This window comes from Typha latifolia, chromosome 2 (assembly GCF_019914945.1).
Source record: "Typha latifolia isolate L0001 chromosome 2, TyphaL0001v2, whole genome shotgun sequence".
Classification (NCBI taxonomy): domain Eukaryota; kingdom Viridiplantae; phylum Streptophyta; class Magnoliopsida; order Poales; family Typhaceae; genus Typha; species Typha latifolia.
The window spans coordinates 1,174,933-1,196,383 of NC_133087.1; the positions used below are offsets into that span (position 1 = coordinate 1,174,933).

Below are 21,451 nucleotides of genomic sequence, written 5' to 3' on the forward strand. Positions count from 1 at the left end.
AAGAGGAGACAAAAAGAAAATTTAAAATTTAAAAAAATTTTTGATGAAGAGGTTCAAGATTAAGGGCCAGGCCAGGCCATATATTGGCCCGAGCTATGCAAGTCTTGGGCCGTAGTTCGTGCCATGAGCCCATGAGGAAGCTTGGGCTTGCAATTTCAGATCAGAAACGGGCCAATCGGGCTAATTGATCAGCCTCAGATGAATTGTATTGAGGAGATGTCAATAGTGACAAAATATGAGCATTGCAGGATATCTAGACACAGAAATAATCATCAGGAATAGGCAGAGAAAACTAGGTCTTGCTACCTCTACAGGTTTATGAAGTAGACGAATTGAACATAAAGTGACCCAACATCCTAACATCTATTATTATGCAACAGATCAACTGGTTCTCATTGGCCCTGCACTCCATTGAAAGTAATCTCAACTCCCTGCCTTCTTCACTTCAACATCCATCAAGCTGTTTAAGCCTACTGGCGCTCGACTTGAATGGTAATATGGCTGATGTTATACTCTCTCCTGATATATCCTACCACCTTATCTAGCACAAGATCAGCATCTGCCTCTGGTGTGACAGTTACATGGCATGCAAGCAGGACCTTCCCCACTGTGATGGCCCAAATGTGCAGTTCGTGAACGGCGACGACACCATCCATCTCACACAGCCCCTTCTCAAGCCTGGTGGCGTCGATCTCACGTGGGGTACTCTCCATGAGAACCTCAAGTATACTCCTCAGCATCTTGATAGTGGTGACTAGTACTACCACAGAGAAGATGAGTGTGCATATCAGATCTATGATCTTCCACTCAGGCTTGTACCATATGATGGCTCCTCCTATCATCACTCCTATGCTCTGGATGGAGTCGCCAAGCACATGTAGGTAAGCACTATGCACATTGATATTGCGCTTCTTCTTCTTGGCAGAATTAGCAGTTGAAATGTCATGTGAATGCTTGAGCAACGGTTCGTGCCCATCCTTGTGTTCTATACCATGTGTGTGGTCATGTTCATGGTCGTCGTCATGGTGAGAGTGGTCACTATTAGATTCACCGTGATTGTGATCATGTTCAGAGTGGCCATGACCGTGGTCATGGTCATGACCCAGCAAGACAGCCATGACTATGTTAAAAAATAAGCCAAAGGCTGCGACAGCAAACATCAAGAGGCCCTGCACCTCACCGCTGTCATAAATGATTCTTGAAATGGCTTCATAAACTAGTATGCCAGCGAGAACCCATATGAGCTGAATGGAAACTAACGCACCAAGGATCTCTATGCGGAAGAAGCCATAAGACTGCCGAGGTGTTGCTTCCCATCCAGATGCCCAAAGAGAAAATAAAGAGATAGCAAAAGCTGCAACATCTGATAGGAGATGAGCAGCATCAGTTAATATAGCAAGGCTGTTTGCTTGAATGCCTCCAACCACTTCTATGGTCATGAATATGATGCAAAGCACAACAGCTATGAGAAGCTTCCTCATGGATGCAGCTCTCTCTTTGGCATCCTTTGAGCTGGTTTTAGAATCAGAGAAATCACAAGTGGCACCTCCACAGATCTTCCTGACACCTACTTCAGACGCACAAGCTGGCACATCTATGTTCACTTCAATAATCTGAGATGCTGGGGAGTTTTCTCTATGCATCTAAAGAGCCAACCAAGTAATCAGAAATAAAATCAATGAAAAAGGAGCCTCATAAGAACATTTATAGTTTAAACTCTTGTAATCAGGAGGTATGAATGAGGTGGAAGCATCGGCATATATGAATGAAGAAAAATGAGTTACTCGATCTGAGAGAAGCATAGATTGTAAACAGAATGAAGAGCCACAAACGATAGTGGTAGTACAAAAAGATGTTTCATTTCCTGTAACAAAAAATCAGGATACCAAAATCTAAATCTTAGGCTTGCCTCAATTAAAAGACTAATTATCAAATACAAGGAAATGCTAATCTCTTGCCCATTTTAAGTAAATAATTACTGGAAAAGGTGAAGTCACATCTGTTGGACTTTTCTAATTCGATGGGGAAAAGAAGAGAACTCCTAGTTGTATACAAGGACAGCCTTTGTCTCATTAGGGTTAACAGACCCTGTGAATCCCCATTTCTCATAGAGAGATAACATAAAACTCTAAGAGGCGTTAACTTGACCCAAAACACTTTTTTTCTTTACAATGATCCTATCACTAAATTCTTAGGGGTTAATCAGAAGGATTTCTACTAGTTAGAGAATTAAAAGAGAAAAAAATAAATCTTTTTGCACATATCCTTCCGCCATCTTACCTCCTACGAAATCCTCAGTGTCCAAGGGATCAGGATCAGAAAACTACAACTTTTTCCGACCTAGACAAAAATCTAGAAACCCAAAAAGACTTTGGTATTGTTGGATCTTCAGATTTGGCAGAACAAACTGAGAGGAGAAACAAGAGGAAACCTATCCAACAATCCAGATTACCATTTCAAAAAACACAACTGAAAAATTATACCATTAATCCAACAAGCAAACTACTAGGATCAAGCTTCTATAATACCATATACATACACTATTCGTCATAAAAAAAGACACCAATTTTTTCAAAGATTAATCGAACATACTACGAAACAAAATCCAGAGGGGCCGATCGAGGACATAGCGATCTAAGAAAAGATTAGCGGAGACGTTCGAAGGTCAAACCTTGAGGAAGAAACGAAGGATTTAGCGGTGGAGACGAGAGCAGAGCGGGAGAGCAAACGAGAGAATGTTAAGAGAAAGGCTAGGTTGGATATTTATCAAACATACACAAGTATTTTTACATAACTGCCACTGAAAACTTTTAAAATATTATAATTACCGTAATATTCTTTAAAATGTCATTATTATCACAGAGATCATTGAGCTTCATTCTGTTACTTAAATCTAAACATAAATTAATAATAAAAAAACTACTTAGCTTACCTAATATTATACTCTACTGTATTTGTTAGGAGTGTTTTATAAATATTTTGTTAAAACTTAATAATAATAATAATATTTTTGAATGAGTCCATTATTGGATCTTGATATGTAGAATTTTGGATTTCATTATCGTTTTTAATGATAATTGGGTCAAAGAGGATTGGCATAATGAAGAAGCTAATCACCCAAAGGATAAAAAAGGATCAAATGATGCTTGTTATCATTGCTAATTTCTTGTGGCAATTTTTTTAAAAAACAATTAGGAATTGATGTCAAGGATATTAATTTTATGTTATTTAAATTCTATAAATTCAATGTATAATAATGGTCTCTAATTTTATATAAAGATGATGTTAGATTTTTATATAATCGTAGAAGCAAGCAGTAATTTTAATTAATGAAGTTAGTTTACCTAAAAAAATAGTTGCCATTATAACAAATGTTAATATGACATCTCATCTTCGTGAATGTGCCAGCTCGAATTGGAACAATCCAAAACCTTCGCTAATTATAATATAATTTATCTTAATTAATGCTGTTACCTGTAAGAATATCAAGTAGTAGGTGGGGGGAGTGGGGCCTCGAGATCTGTGCTGAAAAAGATATTTTCAAGGAATTAGTCAGCTGCTACTATTTATTCTTACAGCAACCAGACCTTCACGTTTTAATCGTGCATTAAAAGATAATTTCACATAAAAATTAAGAGAATAATTAAAGAAAATAAAATAATTATACCGTGGCTACTAGTCAGGTTATTATTCACGACAACACTGTTATTTCAATATGTTAACAATAACTTTTAGTTGCCTACTAGAAATAACACATAAATGAAACGAGATTTATAAGAATTATTTTATTTGTTGATAAAAGACATGTAGTCTGTTTTATTGAAACAAGATAAAGACTGCAACAAAATAAGTTTGTTTGAATTAAAGTTCAACCAAATATCAACAAACAGTATGTCACATTGTCTTCTCAACAGTCGTCTCATATCATCACAAACAACAACGCCCTAATTAGAGTGTTAACACAACCAAACCAAAAAATAATCAACATCATCATACATAATATCACTTAATTAAGCTCGACAAAATAACAAAAATTTCCTTTCAGCTAGAGCAGACCCAAACAGCTCAATCGCTCCCGCTTTAATCATGAATATCCACGATTTGAAACCATCTTCTTACCCTTCTTTACCACTTCCTCTCCTTGCAAACCTGCCCAGTAATAAAATAAAGAGATTACGCGATGCTGGAGTTCTTCCCAAGATCTGATTTTATCAGTACAAAATTATGTTATTCATTTCCAGCCAAACACTCCAAATTAGGACCGCAACCTAAATGAGCAACCACTTTAGTATTTTTTTTTTCTACTATTCATCTTAGTATTATAAGAAAAAATATTACCAACAAAATAAGACACACAATGATGCATAAAAAGGTCTGAAGATCATATCCACTTTTAATTGGTTAACGAAATTATTTTTTGTCCCATTTTTTTTCGAAGATTGTATTCATATTTGCACCAACAAGGTTTCGTTTTCCTTCCACGTAGGATGGGGCCCATGCTCTGCATGCGTTTCCAATAATGGACGTGTTTGAACGTTACTCTCTGCCCTCCCACTCATAATGCCCAAAAGGTCTGCATCCTGAGACTTAGAAAGGTTATAAGATTCCATACAATCCGGAAAAGAACGTGGATAAAAGAACAAAACTATAGTCAATTTTGTGGAATATGGGAGTAATATTCTGGGAATCCGAACTATAGCTGAAAAAGTTATAAAATTTTATTTTTTTCGTAATGTGATCAGATTAATATTTGATACATCTTCTATGTTTAGATTTATTATAGTCAATAATCTGATTGACATGCGAAATATATAACTAGATTTTAATATATTAAAAACAATTATTTTTTAATTACTTAAAATATTGATAGTATTTAATGAGTCAATATAAACAACTGTCATTATATTAATCACCCAACTTTATAAAAAGTTAGGAAGGTACTCACTTTTGATATAAGAGATTAAGAGTCCACCTTTAAATAAATTTATCATGGCAAATTGTTTAGGCATGACTTAGATTGACTGCTCGATTCAGCTAGTTTAATGACTCAGATGTGCATGTTAATTTGGAGGAGCAACGCGACAGTTAAAAGCAATAGTTCAACAGTATAATAATTTAGAGATTAAATTAGATGTCTATGTTTATTAGCTAAAAGCTTAGTGAAACATAAATATCTTTATATTAAAAAAGTATTAATTATTTGTCAAACTTATACCTAGCATTTGGGCTTTTGAATCATCAAAATAAAATAACATCGGTAGGTTAAAATATCTTGATCAATTCTTTTGGTGCCATCACACATTAAATAAAATATTATCTGGTAAGTAGACATTTCCATTGACAGGTAAGTTGCCTCTTTACCGGGGATTCTTGCATGCATACTAATCTAATCTCTACAGCAGTCTGGTTGTAATAGTTCAGCAAGCGAGTGACTAATAGAAGAGAATTAGAGAGTGACTCATGAAAATTAAAAAATATTATTGTATAGAATTCAAGTTATTATCTCATTTAGAATGTGACTTTGATGGTGTTAGTTGACATCATTATCTTATGAGATCACTAGTCTCATCTTAATATTAACTAGACATTTTTCTTCTTTCTCTTCCTCACCCTTGAGTTAGCATAATTACATTTCTACCTCCGCCACCTATCTTGACTTTTAAAATCGATCGAATCCTCTCGTTTCTTTCTCATCTAATTTGTGCACCTTTTCTATCATTATGGAAGCCTAACGAGATGAGGCATAGAGTTTTTGACTAAACTAGCCCTCCGAAAAAAAAATTGGATTATTAATTTATATAAAAATTTCAAAATCATGAATTATTATGTGTGAGGAAGAAATTTTTGAAATTTCTCTATAAATTGCTGATTAGATCACTCACTTATATTTAAAATTCATTGAATTACAAAACGCTTTATATAAAATTTTATTACTAAAATTTAATAAATATTATACACGTTCATATATTTTAGGAGCACGACTTAGAAATTAGAAGAGTCAACTACTCATGAAGCACGAGGGTATATTGTGTATATATATATATATATATATATATATATATTCAATTTTGGATTTGATGTCCCTGTTTTGTTTTTGTTTTTGTTTTTGTTTTGTAATCCAAACATTGATTTGTGGGACCCACGCGACTGCGAATCCAAATCGGACTCTTGCAGAGAGGTACACCTAGTGGTGGATAATTATAAATAGCATCGTACACCACTTAATAAAAACCAATTTTATTTATAATAGGTGAACATATAAGGTGTTATTTGTATTTAAAAAAAAATGGGAGAGAGAGAAGAAATCGTAAGTCTTAGAACTACCAAAACAGCTGTGGCGGGGCCACGTCCCTATATGACTTGGCGACGCCGCGTAGATCAAACGAGAAATAACGGTCTAACTCACGCCAAATTGATATATATATTCCGAGGGAAACGGATTAGTAGCCGGAATAACTGCACCGACTTAGAAGATATAAAGTAAATTGCACTCGAATTAGGAAACTTATTCATCAAATATATTCGCTCTCAACTCCCGAGTCTCTCTCTCTCTCTCTCTCTCTCCGTTCTCCTTATTAGTCCGGGGGGGATTTCTTGACCGCTAAGTTCTGGCATAAACCCTAAGTAAACCCCTTCCAAAAACCCCCGACGTTGTCCAGGTGTTCCTTATTCGAATCCGGTAATGCCGGACGACTCCGATCCGAGGAGGGGTAAGAGGAAGAAGATAGGGAAGAAGCGGAAGCTTCTCGCCGGCGAGGAAGTCGAGGTACGTTCCTTTCGTACCAATGCGGTAGAATTTTGCGGGTTTTGATCGTAACTTAGTTCTCTTGCCAGAACTGGCGGGGGGCTCTGTTACTATATGAGATTTTTTATTTTTTTTCTTCTGTTTTTGCTTGCATGAAGGACTCTGTCTTTTTGTATTTGGCATATAATTCTTGGCCTTCAAGTTGCCGGTTCCTATATGATCTTGCTCTGAGTTGAAGTTGTAATGTGATATGCTTCTTTTAGGTGTTATCTTTCGATGAAGGGCTTTATGGGTCGTGGCATTTGGCCGTAGTCGTTGCTTGCCGTGATTCCTGTCGTTGGGTAGAGTACACCAATCTCTTGAACGATAATCGAAGTTCGAAACTTGTGGAATCTATTGCGGTATCAGCTGCTATAGAAGGCGAACGGGAAGTGACTTCGAAGTATCGTCGTGGTAGTATAAGGCCTTTGCCACCTCAACGCAGCATGCAGCCAGTGGATGTGCGGTATGGGTTGTGTGTCGATGCCTTGTTGGATGATGCCTGGTGGGAAGGTGTTGTCTTTGATCACAGGGAAGGCTTCAAAGAAAGGAAAGTGTTTTTCCCAGACCAAGGGGATCAAAGCATCGTGGATGTTGATAGGCTGCGTGTTACTCTTCTGTGGGATGAAGTTTCTGGAGAGTGGAAACCTCGCGGTGAATGGTTATTCCTCAAGGTTATCCAGCCATACGAAGAGAAAGACGGTTTGCCTGTTTCGATTAGAGAAATTTGGTATGATTTGAGAGGGCAGCCTTCTTTCTTGAGAGAAATCACTACATGGACTAGTGGAACACGACTTCTCTGGGATAGATTGGTCTCCAACCTGATTCAAGAATTGTGGTCTGTTGACAATGGTACATATGTTCCTGAAGGTGTTTCCAGTAACATGATAATTGATGTTCCTAGAGATACGGCTATTCAATTGGAGTCTATTCCTTATCTTGTAGGTATTAATAACCCGAATCCTTGCTCCTTAGAGCTACATAAATCTGATAATGATTCTTTTCTTCGAAGCTCTATGAGTTTACCACAGGGCAAGTGTGCTGCTGGTGATATTTTCAAAATACTTCCAGAATGTGGAGTTGTGGATGATCCTACTGGAGCAGTTTACCAAATGGAGTTGCTTCCAGTAAGCAATCAGGTCATTAATGATAGGATATATGGTGAACCACAGACCAAGTGCACTAGTAATCCAACAGACGAGTACCATGACACACATACAATATTGGAACATTCAAGGACTTGGAAACCTGTAAAATTTGAGGCGGAATACTTCCCTGAGGTGGCGTCGCTATTTGCACGTGGTATGGAAAATGGAAAATTTCCACCAGAAATTTTTAGACCAGGCAACAATGATTTCAAGCTAAAGTTGAGGAAGCATCTTTCGAAATTGGGTTGGAGAATTCAGTTTAAAAGAGACACAATGCCAAGGTTTCGATATTTTTCTCCTGAGGGAAGTTGCTATTATTCCCTTCGTCAGCTCTGCCACAAACTGATGGGTGGGCATCAAAATGTAAGTCAGAGATGCAGAGATTATGATAAGTTCCAAGAAGATCAACTGGGCCAGACTAGTCACAAGAAGGATTCTGCGAATACTAATCCTTGTCCAGAATTTCATGTTAGTGACTCTCTAGATCATTCTTGGCAAATGGAAAAGGATAGACACCAGAAGGACCATTTCAGCCATGCGTTGGAAGAAGGTGCGGCACAGAGCAGTGAACACGTGAATGGAAATACACTCTCATCCAAATGGCTAGATTCTGACAGCCCAGAGAATTCTGCCACAGAAAGGGCTGCATCAGGGAGAGAAGATCCAGACTGGAGGGAAACTTCAACTAATGATTATATCGAACCAAAGTATATACCAGAAGCAATACCGAAGTATTTGGACTACATCGAATCACAGAAACAAGCTAATGGAAAGAGGCATCCAATTGGAACGACTGGTTTGCTGAGATTGAATGCTAAAAAGCATCTCTTGTCCCTTGGATGGAAAATGTCACGTAAATCAAAAAAGACAAAGAAAGAAATGCGTTATAGCTCTCCAGAGGGCAAATGCTTCATCTCTCTTGCAACAGCCTGTGAAGCATGTTTGAAAGGTGAACCCTGGGCTCTCTCTCTACCTTCCTCTAAACCTTCAGAATTTGGTGATCTTGATCTTGGTAAATTGGAAAGGAGAGGGCCTGGACATTCAAAGAAGAGAAAACCGAACCCATCTCTCTCTTCTGCACCTTCACATGGTATGTTAACTCGCTCGTCTGCTCGCTCTTTTGAGTATCAAAAATCTAAAAAAAGTACAGCATTCCATATTCCTGCAAGGGGGCGTTATGAACCTGTAAGTACTTCACCACGCCAGCTGCAGTCAAGTACAAGAAAGTCTGCTAAGACAGTTTTGTCTTGGCTGATTGACCATGACATTGTATTACCAAGGGAGAAGGTAACTTATATGCGTATAAGAGATGGGTGCCTTAAGGAGGGTCGCATAAACCGAAGTGGAATAAAGTGCACGTGTTGTAATGAGGTGTTTAGTCTTGCAAAATTTGAGGCTCATGCTGGCAACACCTCTCCACGACCTTCTGCTTACATAATGCTACAGGATGGTAGGTCCTTATTACAATGTCTTATTCAGGGGATGGATACTAATAGGCCTGAAACTCGCCTAAAAGTGCGGTTGAAGGGTGATTATTCACATTTTGAAAGTGACGCACTCTGCTCAATCTGTCAAGCTGGTGGCGAATTATTGCTGTGTGATTGTTGTCCATCGTCATTTCATCTTGAGTGTGTTGGTTTACAGGTATCTGTATTCTGATATATTTCAAATGAGATTGTTTTGTCCAAATTTGTGCACTTAAATTCATATTCTGATATATTTTCTACCTTTTCTATGTATAGTTATACCTATGTAAATGTAATTTTCTATATATAATTGCATAATAGATACATCATTGATAACATTAACTTCCTTGTTGACCTGTAAAAACTGTTTTTTTTTCTGGAATATCTTCTGATGTTGATATTTATGTAGGTTACTCCCGAAGGAAAATGGTTTTGTCCATCCTGTCAATGTGGAATTTGTGGCTCAAGCGAATACAACTGTGACACAATGCAGTTCACGGAGACAACAGTGATGTACTGTGATCAGTGTGAGCGTGAATGTATGTTTAACTTCATCTCTCTCTTCGTATTCATTGCTGCTATATGTTGTATTATGTGACCCTGTGATGGTTGTTTTTTCTTTGGGTAGATCATGTAGGCTGCTTAGAGAAAAAAGGACTGCAGCAGCTTAGTTGCTGTCCAAGTGGTTATTGGTTCTGCAGTGATAAATGTTCAAAGGTACTTCCGATCACAGTAATATCTGTCCATCAGCATGAACCATACATCAAATACATATATGTAATTACAGTTGGACAAGTTCAAAACCAGTTGCAACTCTTCAATCTGATCAGTTTTAATATCCACGTCTCTAATTTAATTCAGAAGTTAGTTCTGTTGAGACATTAGTAGAATGTTCCAGGTGAACAGGCAGAATGAATGGAATTAACTCAGCAAGTGCTGTATTCATATTTTGCTGCTTTTATTGGGCTACTGTTCACATTGCAATATTATATACATTAAAAAAAATCATCTCCTCCCTCCTTTTTTCCCCTTCTCTTGGTCGGCTGTATGAACATTTTAGGAGAGTTTGCAATATGATTTTGCTTACAATGTAATGGCAGAGTGGCTCTGCAAGACTGCAACTCAATACAACCTTCCAGAGTATTCAATCATATTCTTTGGAAGTAAAATGTATCATGTACTCTGCTGAACCTAAACCTATTATAAGATCTACCAGAACTACTTTTTTCAACTGTCTAAAAATCTTACCCTATACCTTCACAACTTTTTTGGACTATCTTTATGCTTCCGCTTATGAGTATGAAGTGTTGCATTATAATCCTTGCATGGCACTAATGTTATTAAACACATTTTCTACTTTTTTCAAATGTCTAAAAATCTTACCCTATACCTTCGCAACTTCTTTTGGACTATCTTTATGCTTCTGCTTATGAGTATGAAGTGTTGCATTATAATCCTTGCATGGCATTAATGCTATTAAACGCATTTTCTACTTTTGATATTCGAACATTACTATCATGTTCTCCAGAATTTATACTAGCCTCAGACTGATGTATAATGGAGTAAGAAATGATGTACACATACCCTTCCTATGACAAGAGAATATTTCTTTCTTCATCTTTCAGTTGGTGCCCAGTTGTGCATGTTTTGAATGCTTATTCATGTTGGTGTTTACCTTATGCAGATATTCCTTCATCTGCAGAACCTTATTGGGAAGTCGAATATGACTTCTGTTGAAGGTTTATCATGGACTATTTTGAGATCAAGCAGAGAAAATGGTGTTGCAAATGGTAATCTTGAAAGCTTGGCTGAGCACCACAGCAAGCTGTCCATTGCACTTGATGTGCTGCACGAGTGTTTCATTCCTATGACTGAACCTCGTACCATGAGTGATCTTGTTGCTGATCTGCTTTTTAATAGAGAGTGAGTTCTTTCACTTAAACTTTTATACAAAGAAAATGCAATTTATTCCTCTTTCTTTAACAAATGCATTAGACGATGCTGGATTATAGCTCTGTTACCAAATTGATTGAGTATATGTATAGCTTTGACACCAATATGTGCTATGGGAGGTATAGGGAAGAGGGTGAATAGAAGTTCAGAACCACAAATAGAGACCAAGACAGGAAAAAACAAATATTTCAAGCTAAAACAGGGATGGTTTATATGGGACTGCAGAAGTGGGTATATAAGATTTAGTCTTGGTTCTATATGCTTAGCACTCTAAAGACGGGTTGGTAAGGGATATTTTCATCACTTCTGCAGGATTAATCCCCAGTAGGGCAAAAAGACCCTGCTCAGGGTTGATCAGAGAATATTCTTGAAAGGTAAAAGAAATGAAAAAAACAATAAGAAAGAAAGACAATAGAGAAGAACAGGGAGCACTATTGCACATTTGTGCACATGTGTGGATGGATACATATCATTGTTTATGTTGTGTACTCTTACAAGCATTGCTGCTGGGACGAATGCTCAAAAGTTGTCTTTCCATAGAGTCAATCAAAAGCTATAATATCTTAGTATGCAGGCTAGTCTATTTATTGGTCAGAATCAATTTAAATTGACAGTTATAAAATTTGATCCCTCTTTCACATATATAGCATGCTAGGTCCTCCTGTTATAATCCTTGTTTACTTTAGGAGTCAGGGGAAGACTTTTTGGTCCAGATGTAATTTACACTTTAGCCTTAGGGATGCTGTGTTTGGCAATATATTTTTAGTTCTGCATAATGACCCATTTTCTGTTATCTTTTTCTTGGACATACATTCTTTTTCACTAAGATGAAGTCCCATCTCTAACTAAATACTTTTATTATTTCCTTGCAGATCAGAACTTAATCGACTTAATTTTTGGGGTTTTTACACAATGCTTCTTGAGAAAGGAGATGAGCTAATAGCTGTGGCTACATTTAGGTTTTTTTTTTTTTTTTTTGGCATCCGCTTGCATATGAGCATTCAGGATTTGCTTCGTTGGAGCGTAAATTGTTCTATTGTCTTGATCAGGGTCTATGGTGAAAAGATCGCAGAAATGCCTCTTGTGGGTACTCGCATTCAACATCGTCGACGAGGAATGTGCCGCCTTCTTGTAGGTGAACTGGAGAAGGTAATAAAATCAAATTCTTTTCTAGGTTATTGTCAAGTACCTTATAGGATTGATAGAAATGAGTGACAGTTATCTTCAAATCTTGTCCGTGGAGAGAAATTTGCTTTCTTAGAATCATATCCATGAGTGCCATTTATATTGACTTAGTTAAACCTCTAAGTTAACTATGTCAATCCTGTCTCACTACTTATCCCTGCTCACACCTTACCTTAATGTGCCATCTGAGCAAAGTTCATATCCAGATATTTGCTTATCTAACAGACTAAGCATTTACTCTCAACGTATGAATATCAAGGTGAAGATACCATCTCTAGTATCAGCCTATCATGCATTATTTCCTTTTCGGTAGTGTTATGCTTTTAAGTTCACCTGATACACAATTTTCATTTTGACCTTCACATCTGCCTGGACCGAGTTTAATTTTATATTATTATAGATATCTTCATAGGCGAGTCAGGTGAATCAGATTATTTGTCTTATTTACCTATTCGTTTTTTTTTTGTTGAGAAAAATGGCTAATCAGACGAGGTGCTGCATAATATTTTCTGTACACACTTTCTTCCAAATTGACATTTTGTACAGTGACAATATGTTGTAAAAGGCACTACCTGTTGTTAGGCAATTCATGCTTTGATGTCAATTTAGTTCAACAATGATAGTGCCTGCTTACCTGTTTGCCTTTTCTCACTTATTTTCCAGTTGCTTTCTGCATTGGAGGTGGAACGACTAATATTACCCGCAGTTCCTCAGCTTCTTGGAACATGGACAAATTCCTTTGGGTTTACTATGATGACCAGTTCTGAGATATCAGAGTTAACAAAATATGCCCTTCTCAACTTTCAAGGAACTACCATGTGTCAGAAATTCATAAATAAAGCCGTGGACGTTCCAAGAGAACTAACAGGTATCTCTCTCCCACCTCGTATATCACTATATCGCATATATGCAACCTCCTTCTTCCGTGACCCAAGATCCCCTTTTTTACGCCTCCATGTCGCCACACCACATGGGTGTTGGTATGTGAACATGCAAACGTGTGGGAAGTATAAATGCATGTATTCTCATATGCATTTGTGTGTGCTTTCATGTTTGTATTTTCTTGAAGCTAATTTTTGTACAACTTGCTCCTTAATTCACAGGAATTCTTAGTCCACCTAGTAGGAAGCAAAGAAAGTGCAGCAATGACACCATTACTTCTGAGGCGGAGGCAAATTTGGAGTCTCCCACGGTATCACCAGTCCTTGCTGATGAAGTAAGATATTTGCCGTGTGGAAATGCTTTTGAAGGGAACAACAGCTATCGAACTCATGTTGCACAATCTCTTGAAAACAGCTATGAAACTCATACTTCACCTTCTCCTCCAATCAATAGTTGCACAGACCTATCCGTGGACACCGAACAGAATAAAATTGGCAGGGACATCACAATTAGGTGTGTTTTCTTTGAATAGTAACATTTTAGATTGCGGAACTCGGTTTTTTTGTGCTGATGATTGTTCTCCTCTCAAGTGGTGCTGCGGGCAAGTGCGAAGACAGTTGCGTCTTGATCAAAACATCTTCAACTCTAGTCGTATGTTTCTTGTTCCAGAAAAATACCAAACTGACATGATGATATGTGATTACCACCACTTTGTGATGGTATCAATATTTCTGACATCCACTGCACACTTTATGCAGGTTAAACCTTTGGCCGAATTTAAATACAAGTTCTCAGGTAAATGTTACGAACGTGTTAGTAAGAGTGGCACTGGCAGAAGCCCTTGGGTAGGATTCTTGGCATAAGAACTGCAATTGAACTTTAGTTACAACCGCCGGAGGATAACGAAACGTAGTTACCGTTTCTCTTGGCACTCATTTGTAAGGTGATTTAAGTGGAACTCGAACCCTCTCCATCTTGAAAAGCAAAAGCTTCTTCTTGTGCTTCGGAGTATCTGGGTGGCTTGCTTCAGCTAAAACCAAACCTTTATAGGAGATTCTACACTTCTGAGGAGTTCCACTGACATTTTGTTTGTTCCGGTGTAAAATATAATTTAGTTATCCATTCCCTCATCTCGCTTCCACACTACTATCTGAATTCTAATTTAGTTCGTCTCTTCTTGAAGCTAGAAAGCTTTTGTACAGTGCTGCCAAGAGCTAGGATTAACCGTCAGTATCTATGTTCTTAACATCGTTAAAAAAAACTGCAAAGGTTTCGCAATTCAATCAAATGTTGTCTCTTGGTTGATGCATATGCCCCAGTCAATACTTGCTCCAACCATCTATTCAACACTGTTGCAGATTTGCAAATATATATATTCTTCTTATGTTTAGTTCAAAGGGTGATGTCCCAAAGCATGTGTAGTATAACCATCGCAATGTACTAAACGCCACTCAATGGTTTGACAGTATATATCTTGGGAAGATCTTCTTACATTGTTAAGGAGAGAGGGACAAAAAGCCAAGCACTAGCCTGGCCACTATCATGATTGGAATTACTAGCAGTGAAGCCGCCAAGCACTTGGAAAGTCTTTGATTTGGGTTAGATTAATGTTGCTTGGGTAAAACAGCAACTGCAAATAGAACAATAACTAAAAAAAGAGGAAGCGCAATGGACCACTCGCTATCTTAATAATTTTCTGCCATGTCACCATTAGTTCTAGCTATTCTAGTGTTCTGCACTTCTCTTGCCTATCTCACTGCTTACGTGGCGAGATTGCTGGTAACACTAACCTCTGTTTTAGGTCCATCCAATGTCACTCTCTCTTTGGAACATCACACTTTTTCTCCTGTTGTTAACCTTATTTTCTACGCCACTTTACTTCATTCTTTTATGGCTTTATGCGTAATACTACCTGTATTTTAGTCTTAATTAGTCGGACTAAGTTATTTAATAATAGATTCCTTGGTTTCTTAATTTTTTATTTTTTATTTTTTTTGGTTCATCGTATTTCTCCCATCTTAGTCCTAAAACACAATCCATTGTCTGTGTGGTTTGGAAGCTTCCCGAGAGAAATAAATAACTTCCCTAGTAGAGTATTCTTTTGCTTTAAATCTCATGCGTAGAATGAATATTCGTTAAAGACGCCCAATGTTAAGAGTCGTGATCTACTTTCCAATTCCCACTTACAGGTCACTACTTACGATAAAGAAACAGAGGAGGGGACTTACGATGCGTAAGCACCCACATCAACGAGTCGGAGCGAATCCCCTACCATCCACACCGTATGAATTTACTACATTATATATCTACAGTCTACAGATAAAAAAAAATATTGAAGTGATCTGCAAGAAATAAGAAATTCCTGCGGCTGTGTCCCGGAGACGATCACATCCTTGGCAGTCTATTTGCTGGTCATTATCCTCTACTGTCCACAGCTTTAATTATCCGTCTCAGGAACTTTTTTCTTTCTTTGGGAGTGGAGGAAAAGGGAGGGACCTCCATAAACCAAATGGAAGATAAAGTGGGGAGGCACCTCAAACTGTACGGTCTATAATTTTGTGGGGCTATTGGATCTTTTACACGCACACCCGCATAACCCACCCACCCACCCACCAAAAAGAAAAACGAACGATTAAACCCAAGAGCTGCACTATATTTTGCTACAGGAAATGGATTTATGCTAACCATTTAAGACCCCAATTCACTTAATCGTTAGGATTTGGGCAACTATTACATAGTTATAGGTTACATCCAATATTAACGAGAGGAGGACAACTCATGACAGCGGTGTGGCTTGGCTTTAAAACTCGTGACGTAATCGTTGTAGCGGATCCTGCTAGGAGGATTCCGCATTTCAACCCTTCCTCAGTTTTATACACGTGGGCCCCAAACGTGGCCTACTTTCTTGCTGTTTTCCTTTATTTATTTATTTAGGCAATATAGTTTCTTCGTCTAGGTTCTCTGTTGCTTCGCAGTTGCCGAGGCAGTTGGGGATAGCAGTGGCTGCCTTCTCTTCTCCCCTCCTATCTTTGCTCTCTCGATCCCCGATTCCAATCGCAGGAGTCGCCAAAGTCCTAGAAATCACACCGAAATCTTATCCCTTGAGGTAAACTTCCACATTTTCTTCTTGATTCTGCTTCGTGTATCCCCAAATCGACCAATTAATGAAAGTATTTCTCAAAGAAAGAGGAGCGGTTACAGTCTTGTGCTATCTGTAGGAGGATCTGAAGTGAGAAATGGCGGCGCCTCCTCGGCCTACTTTTGGTGTGAAGGAGAGGTTTGTGTGGTTCGCTTCGTTGGGGAGAACTGATGGTGAGGTGAAGATGAGAAGGTTCGAGTTGGGTAGCTCCGGGTCGAGGAAACGGCGAGGAATGGTTGTTGCAGCAAGCCCTCCTACGGAGGATGCGGTGGTTATGACGGAACCGTTGACAAGAGAGGATCTTGTTGCTTATCTTGCTTCTGGTTGCAAGCCCAAGGAGAAGTGGAGGTGTGCTCCTACTTTGGTTAATTTCACCCTTTGAGGCATTTATTGGATCGTACTACATTTGCTTTGCTCATGCCAGACGTCTGCGTCTTGTGTGAAAAGCAATCGTGTGCATTTTCATAACTTTTTTTTCTGGATGAGTGGATAACCGAAGGTTGGAAGGGGAATTGAAAGGTTCTACCACAGGAAGGGGAATTAAACAATCTTTGTGATGTTTGCTTATGCACAATTTCTTTAGTTTCCTTTTTTAAGTTTATTTCTGATCTTCTATCCTTTTGTGTGTTTTGCTGGAATGTGGGAGGATCTGATGTGCAATTTGAATGTTAGGATATCAACATTCTTTATATCGGTCATGTTGGTTCTGGTGTTGATTTGGGTCTGTTCACTCTTTTTGTTACAGTATTTGTATCTCATGAGCATTTTATTTTTGGCAGGATTGGTACTGAACATGAAAAGTTTGGCTTTGAAGTTGGAAGTTTACGCCCTATTAAATATGAGCAGATATCTTGCTTGCTGAGTGGGATCGCAGAAAGGTTTGATTGGGATAAGATAATGGAAGAAGATCACGTTATTGGTCTCAAGCAGGTGAAGACACTATCTTTTTTTTTTTTTATGTTGGTCGCACGCTTCTAATGATAACTCTGATACACCTGTTGAGTTTCACAAGGACTTATAGGTAAGTTGGTTTTCAATCTTGTGATTTATAGGGGAAGCAAAGCATCTCACTAGAACCAGGTGGCCAATTTGAGCTTAGTGGTGCACCTCTTGAAACACTGCATCAAACTTGTGCGGAGGTCAATTCACATCTTTATCAGGTAATACTGAAATTAATGTTCCAAGAGAATATTTTTTAACATCATGGAACTAAGTTGTAACCATTGTTGCACCTAAAATATCTTTTCTGAACCATTCCAGAATCAAGATATCAGGTTTTGGTCTTTTGAAGTTGTTGATTCTAGGTCTAGATGAGCACATTGGGTTTTTTTCATGCTTACTTTAACTTGATTATAAAAGAATATTTTCCAAGGATGAATTTTTTTTTTAATGTTAGAGTTGCTGCTGTTTGATAGGTGAAGGCTGTAGCAGAGGAAATTGGAATAGGATTTCTGGGCATTGGTTTTCAGCCAAAGTGGGGGCTGAAGGATATACCTATTATGCCCAAGGTATGACTGCCTTCTTTGCTGTGTATCCATTGATGTGCACATAATGAAGTCCTGATCTGCACTAGGCGCATATAATTAATGTATGTATGGGTTTAGGGTTGGCTTCGTAATTGCTTAACTTGGAAATTTTCTGTGCATCTGCAGGGAAGATATGAGATAATGCGGAACTACATGCCCAAAGTAGGTTCACTTGGTCTGGATATGATGTTCCGGACATGTACAGTACAGGTTAAATCTTGTCTATCGATTTTACTTGTCTCCATTGTAATATTGCAAAGATGCTTGAGAATTCTGCTTCATAATGTTCTGTCATTTTAAACAGAGTATCCATTACAAAATAAGTTCTCAAGAAACTAATTCATGAAATTTTTTGTCTATCCAAATAGGTTAATCTTGACTTCAGTTCTGAGTTGGATATGATTAGGAAATTTCGTGCTGGTCTTGCATTGCAGCCTGTGGGTATCAATTATCTTTGTGCTGGGTTATACTTCTTTTACTATTTTCTCATTAGCCTCTACTAGTTCTTGAACAGATTGCGACAGCAATATTTGCTAATTCACCCTTTACGGAAGGGAAGCCAAATGGTTATCTCAGCATGAGAAGGTTTTTTGTCAACTTCTAGTTCATTCTCTACTGTATATTACAGTTACGCTAGTTCCAGCTCCTGATGTTTTGCTAACTTCATCATTGTATGCTGCAGCCATATTTGGACCGATACAGATAATAATCGCGCGGGTATGCTTCCTTTTGTTTTCGATGACTCTTTTGGGTAAGATATTTTTTCCTTCCTTTCTTTTATCTGTCATAGTAATTTTTATTTAATCATTTTCATCCAATTGCTTTTAGTAACCAAGAAGAAAAATCTTGCAGTCCTATAATTTTTTCTTCAGTAACATATAACTTTTAGCTCAAATTTTAGGAATTAGTGGGTAGACAATGGAGGGGGTTGGGGCATCCAATAGAGAGACAGAGACAAATGAGTGAGTTAAGGATAGTAATGAAAACATTAACAAACTTATATGATCTTTATAATTCCTCAACCGCTTAAAATATTGGTATGGTTGACTCGATCAGAGTAGATTGTTGGGCACAATATTGGGTCTCCAAATTACAGACAGTTACAGAAATTTATTTTACCTGCTGATTGAAATTAGGTCCTTTATTTATCTCTCTTATAGCACTCCTTTGAACCCTTGCACTTCGAAAAACTGAGGAAATAGATCTTGGTTTAATGTACTGAACTCGAAACCAAAGGGTAGAATGAACCAAAGGGTAGAATGAACATATTTCAGGCTTGGGTTTGACCTTAATTGAAACATTTCCTGAGTTGGTCGGCTGACAACTTATTTGGTATAAGAGACGATCTTTTAGATCTGATATACATCTTGTGTAGGTAATTGTCAAATCAATATTTTATTTAGAGATATCAGCTACTTTTTTCTTACATTCCTTTTAGTTTTTATTTCACTGTTTAGATTTTTTTTTTCCTTGAATCCCTTTTGTAAGCCAAGAAATGTTGTTTTAATCAGTTACATTTTGCTGTTGATACTTTCTTGCAGATTTGAGCAATATGTGGATTATGCATTAAATGTTCCAATGTACTTCGTCTATCGAAATAAGAAGTATATTGATTGTACTGGAATGTCATTTCGGGTTTCCTTCTATCTCTTGTCTCTTTAAATTAGTATTAACCTGTTAGCTTTATGACATTCTTGAGTTATGCAGCTAGGAGATATTATCCATTATTTACTTATAAGATAAATATGCAGGATTTTATGGTAGGAAAGCTTCCTCCAATTCCTGGGGAGCTGCCAACTTTGAATGATTGGGAGAATCATCTAACAACAATTTTCCCTGAGGTCAGGTTGAAAAGGTACCTTGAAATGAGGGGTGCTGATGGTGGCCCTTGGAGGAGATTATGTGCTCTTCCGGCCTTTTGGGTATTTCGTCCATCTCTATAGAGCTTATGATGAGTTTATGATTTTCTGCAGAAGCATTTATGATGTTGATTAGTATGCCTTAGTGGCACTATGGCATTTGGACCAGATTTTCTGTCATCTTAAATTGTCCAACAATTTGTTTTTTTCATTCCCCTTGTAAGTATTTGATTATCTGGTGCTTTATTCTTATCCAGGTTGGTTTGTTATATGATGAGGTTTCTTTGCAAAACGTTCTAGACATCACAGCTGATTGGACAGAAGAGGAAAGACAAATGTTAAGAAGAAAGGTGCCAAAAGAAATTCAAATTTCCTACTTTGACTTCATGAGATTAAAATGCAATAAATGCAGTTACCTGACCTACCAATTGGTCATATAGTTGTCTAGGCCAAGAAAACGTCACCAACATTTTTATGTTTCCTATCACTTATTGTTGCCTTTTGGGTTAATTGCAGTTTTCTGGTCTATGGGTCATCTTCAAGTATATAATCATTGCTTCTCAATTTACCAGGTACCCGTGACTGGTTTGAAGACACCATTTCGAGATGGGTTGTTAAGACATGTTGCTGAAGATGTTCTAAAGATAGCCAAGGTTACTTTATGGCACCCAATGGCCTTCCTGTATCTGTAGAAATTTAAGGACACAGTGACATCTAAACTATTTTTTCTTACAATAATACAGGATGGATTGGAAAGAAGAGGTTACAAAGAGGGTGGATTTTTAAAAGAAGTCACTGAAGTGGTTAGAACAGGTAATTATTCTATCGATCTTATTAATGAAGCACAATTCACTGGTTTGGGATGATGTTTGGATTTCACCATCTCAATTTTCAAAATAATCTTATGGCAGGGGTAACACCAGCTGAGAATCTTTTGGAATTATACCATGGAAAGTGGGGACAAAGTGTAGATCCTGTTTTTGAGGAGCTGCTGTATTGAAGTGCACAAAATCTCCTGCATCACAAGTATTTGCTTTTTTCTTTGTTTTACATGAAACCCCATTCCAAAAGCTGTAAACCTGTACCCGTTTGAATTGGGAAATTCTGATGCAGGGATAAGTGATGTGTTGAAGAAATTTACAGGTTATACTTGCAAGCAATCGACCTTCTGTAACAGTGCCAACTTGTCTGTTCAATGTTCTGATTGGCTGATCCATCAAGGACCTACTCGTATGTTCAATTTTCCAATGTAGCCCAAAGTGCAGGACTTGTGGCAGATGCGATCGATCTAGGTTTTGAAAAGTACATTCTTGATGTATATTTTGTAACTGAAGCCTGTAAGCACTGTTGTTGGAGGGCTATTCGGTATTGGTGTTCGGTTTTTCCTTCATGCAAATAAAAATCGGAATTTTTACGGGCCAAGACATGACTCACCAGAATTTCTTTTTATTACGTTTAAAATTAATTAAAATGCTAAATAAAAATTTAATTAAGAAATAATTAAAAAAA

At 37.7% G+C, this 21,451-nt stretch overlaps 3 protein-coding genes and 1 long non-coding RNA gene across 6 annotated transcripts; 3 read left to right on the forward strand and 1 right to left on the reverse strand.

Moving 5' to 3' along the window:
* Window positions 1-160: 160 nt before the first annotated feature.
* Window positions 161-2,748, reverse strand: LOC140780975 (metal tolerance protein 1-like). Of its 2 annotated transcripts, none has more exons than XM_073126713.1 (2): window positions 2,672-2,748; window positions 161-1,643 (listed from the first exon to the last, which is right to left on the reverse strand). In XM_073126713.1, the coding sequence occupies exon 2, from the start codon at window positions 1,641-1,643 to the stop codon at window positions 471-473; it is 1,173 nt and encodes a 390-aa protein (XP_072982814.1). In that variant the 5' UTR covers window positions 2,672-2,748; the 3' UTR covers window positions 161-470. The 2 variants fall into 2 exon arrangements, with proteins under 2 accessions (XP_072982814.1, XP_072982813.1); XM_073126712.1 differs by having other exon boundaries at window positions 2,593-2,701.
* A 3,917-nt stretch (window positions 2,749-6,665) lies between these two features.
* On the forward strand, window positions 6,666-13,609 carry LOC140781340 (uncharacterized). Its single transcript, XM_073127281.1, has 9 exons — window positions 6,666-6,766; window positions 7,009-9,576; window positions 9,808-9,937; window positions 10,027-10,115; window positions 11,083-11,321; window positions 12,224-12,310; window positions 12,401-12,500; window positions 13,200-13,516; window positions 13,606-13,609. Exons 1-9 carry the CDS (start codon window positions 6,683-6,685, stop codon window positions 13,607-13,609), a joined length of 3,618 nt encoding a protein of 1,205 aa, XP_072983382.1. The 5' UTR covers window positions 6,666-6,682.
* Window positions 13,610-13,645: 36 nt separating this feature from the next.
* LOC140782608 (uncharacterized) lies at window positions 13,646-14,631 on the forward strand. The gene is made up of 3 exons (XR_012107914.1): window positions 13,646-13,931; window positions 14,009-14,069; window positions 14,177-14,631. It is a non-coding gene; the product is annotated as an uncharacterized lncRNA (long non-coding RNA).
* Window positions 14,632-16,350: 1,719 nt separating this feature from the next.
* Window positions 16,351-21,364, forward strand: LOC140781846 (glutamate--cysteine ligase, chloroplastic). Of its 2 annotated transcripts, none has more exons than XM_073128108.1 (16): window positions 16,351-16,524; window positions 16,637-16,905; window positions 17,337-17,487; window positions 17,610-17,717; window positions 17,973-18,065; window positions 18,210-18,293; window positions 18,452-18,520; window positions 18,598-18,668; window positions 18,766-18,834; window positions 19,625-19,718; window positions 19,835-20,005; window positions 20,200-20,292; window positions 20,515-20,595; window positions 20,686-20,755; window positions 20,854-20,968; window positions 21,056-21,364. In XM_073128108.1, the coding sequence occupies exons 2-15, from the start codon at window positions 16,655-16,657 to the stop codon at window positions 20,940-20,942; spliced, it is 1,494 nt and encodes a 497-aa protein (XP_072984209.1). In that variant the 5' UTR covers window positions 16,351-16,524; window positions 16,637-16,654; the 3' UTR covers window positions 20,943-20,968; window positions 21,056-21,364. The 2 variants fall into 2 exon arrangements, with proteins under 2 accessions (XP_072984209.1, XP_072984210.1); XM_073128109.1 differs by having other exon boundaries at window positions 21,086-21,364.
* The last annotated feature ends 87 nt before the right edge of the window (window positions 21,365-21,451 follow it).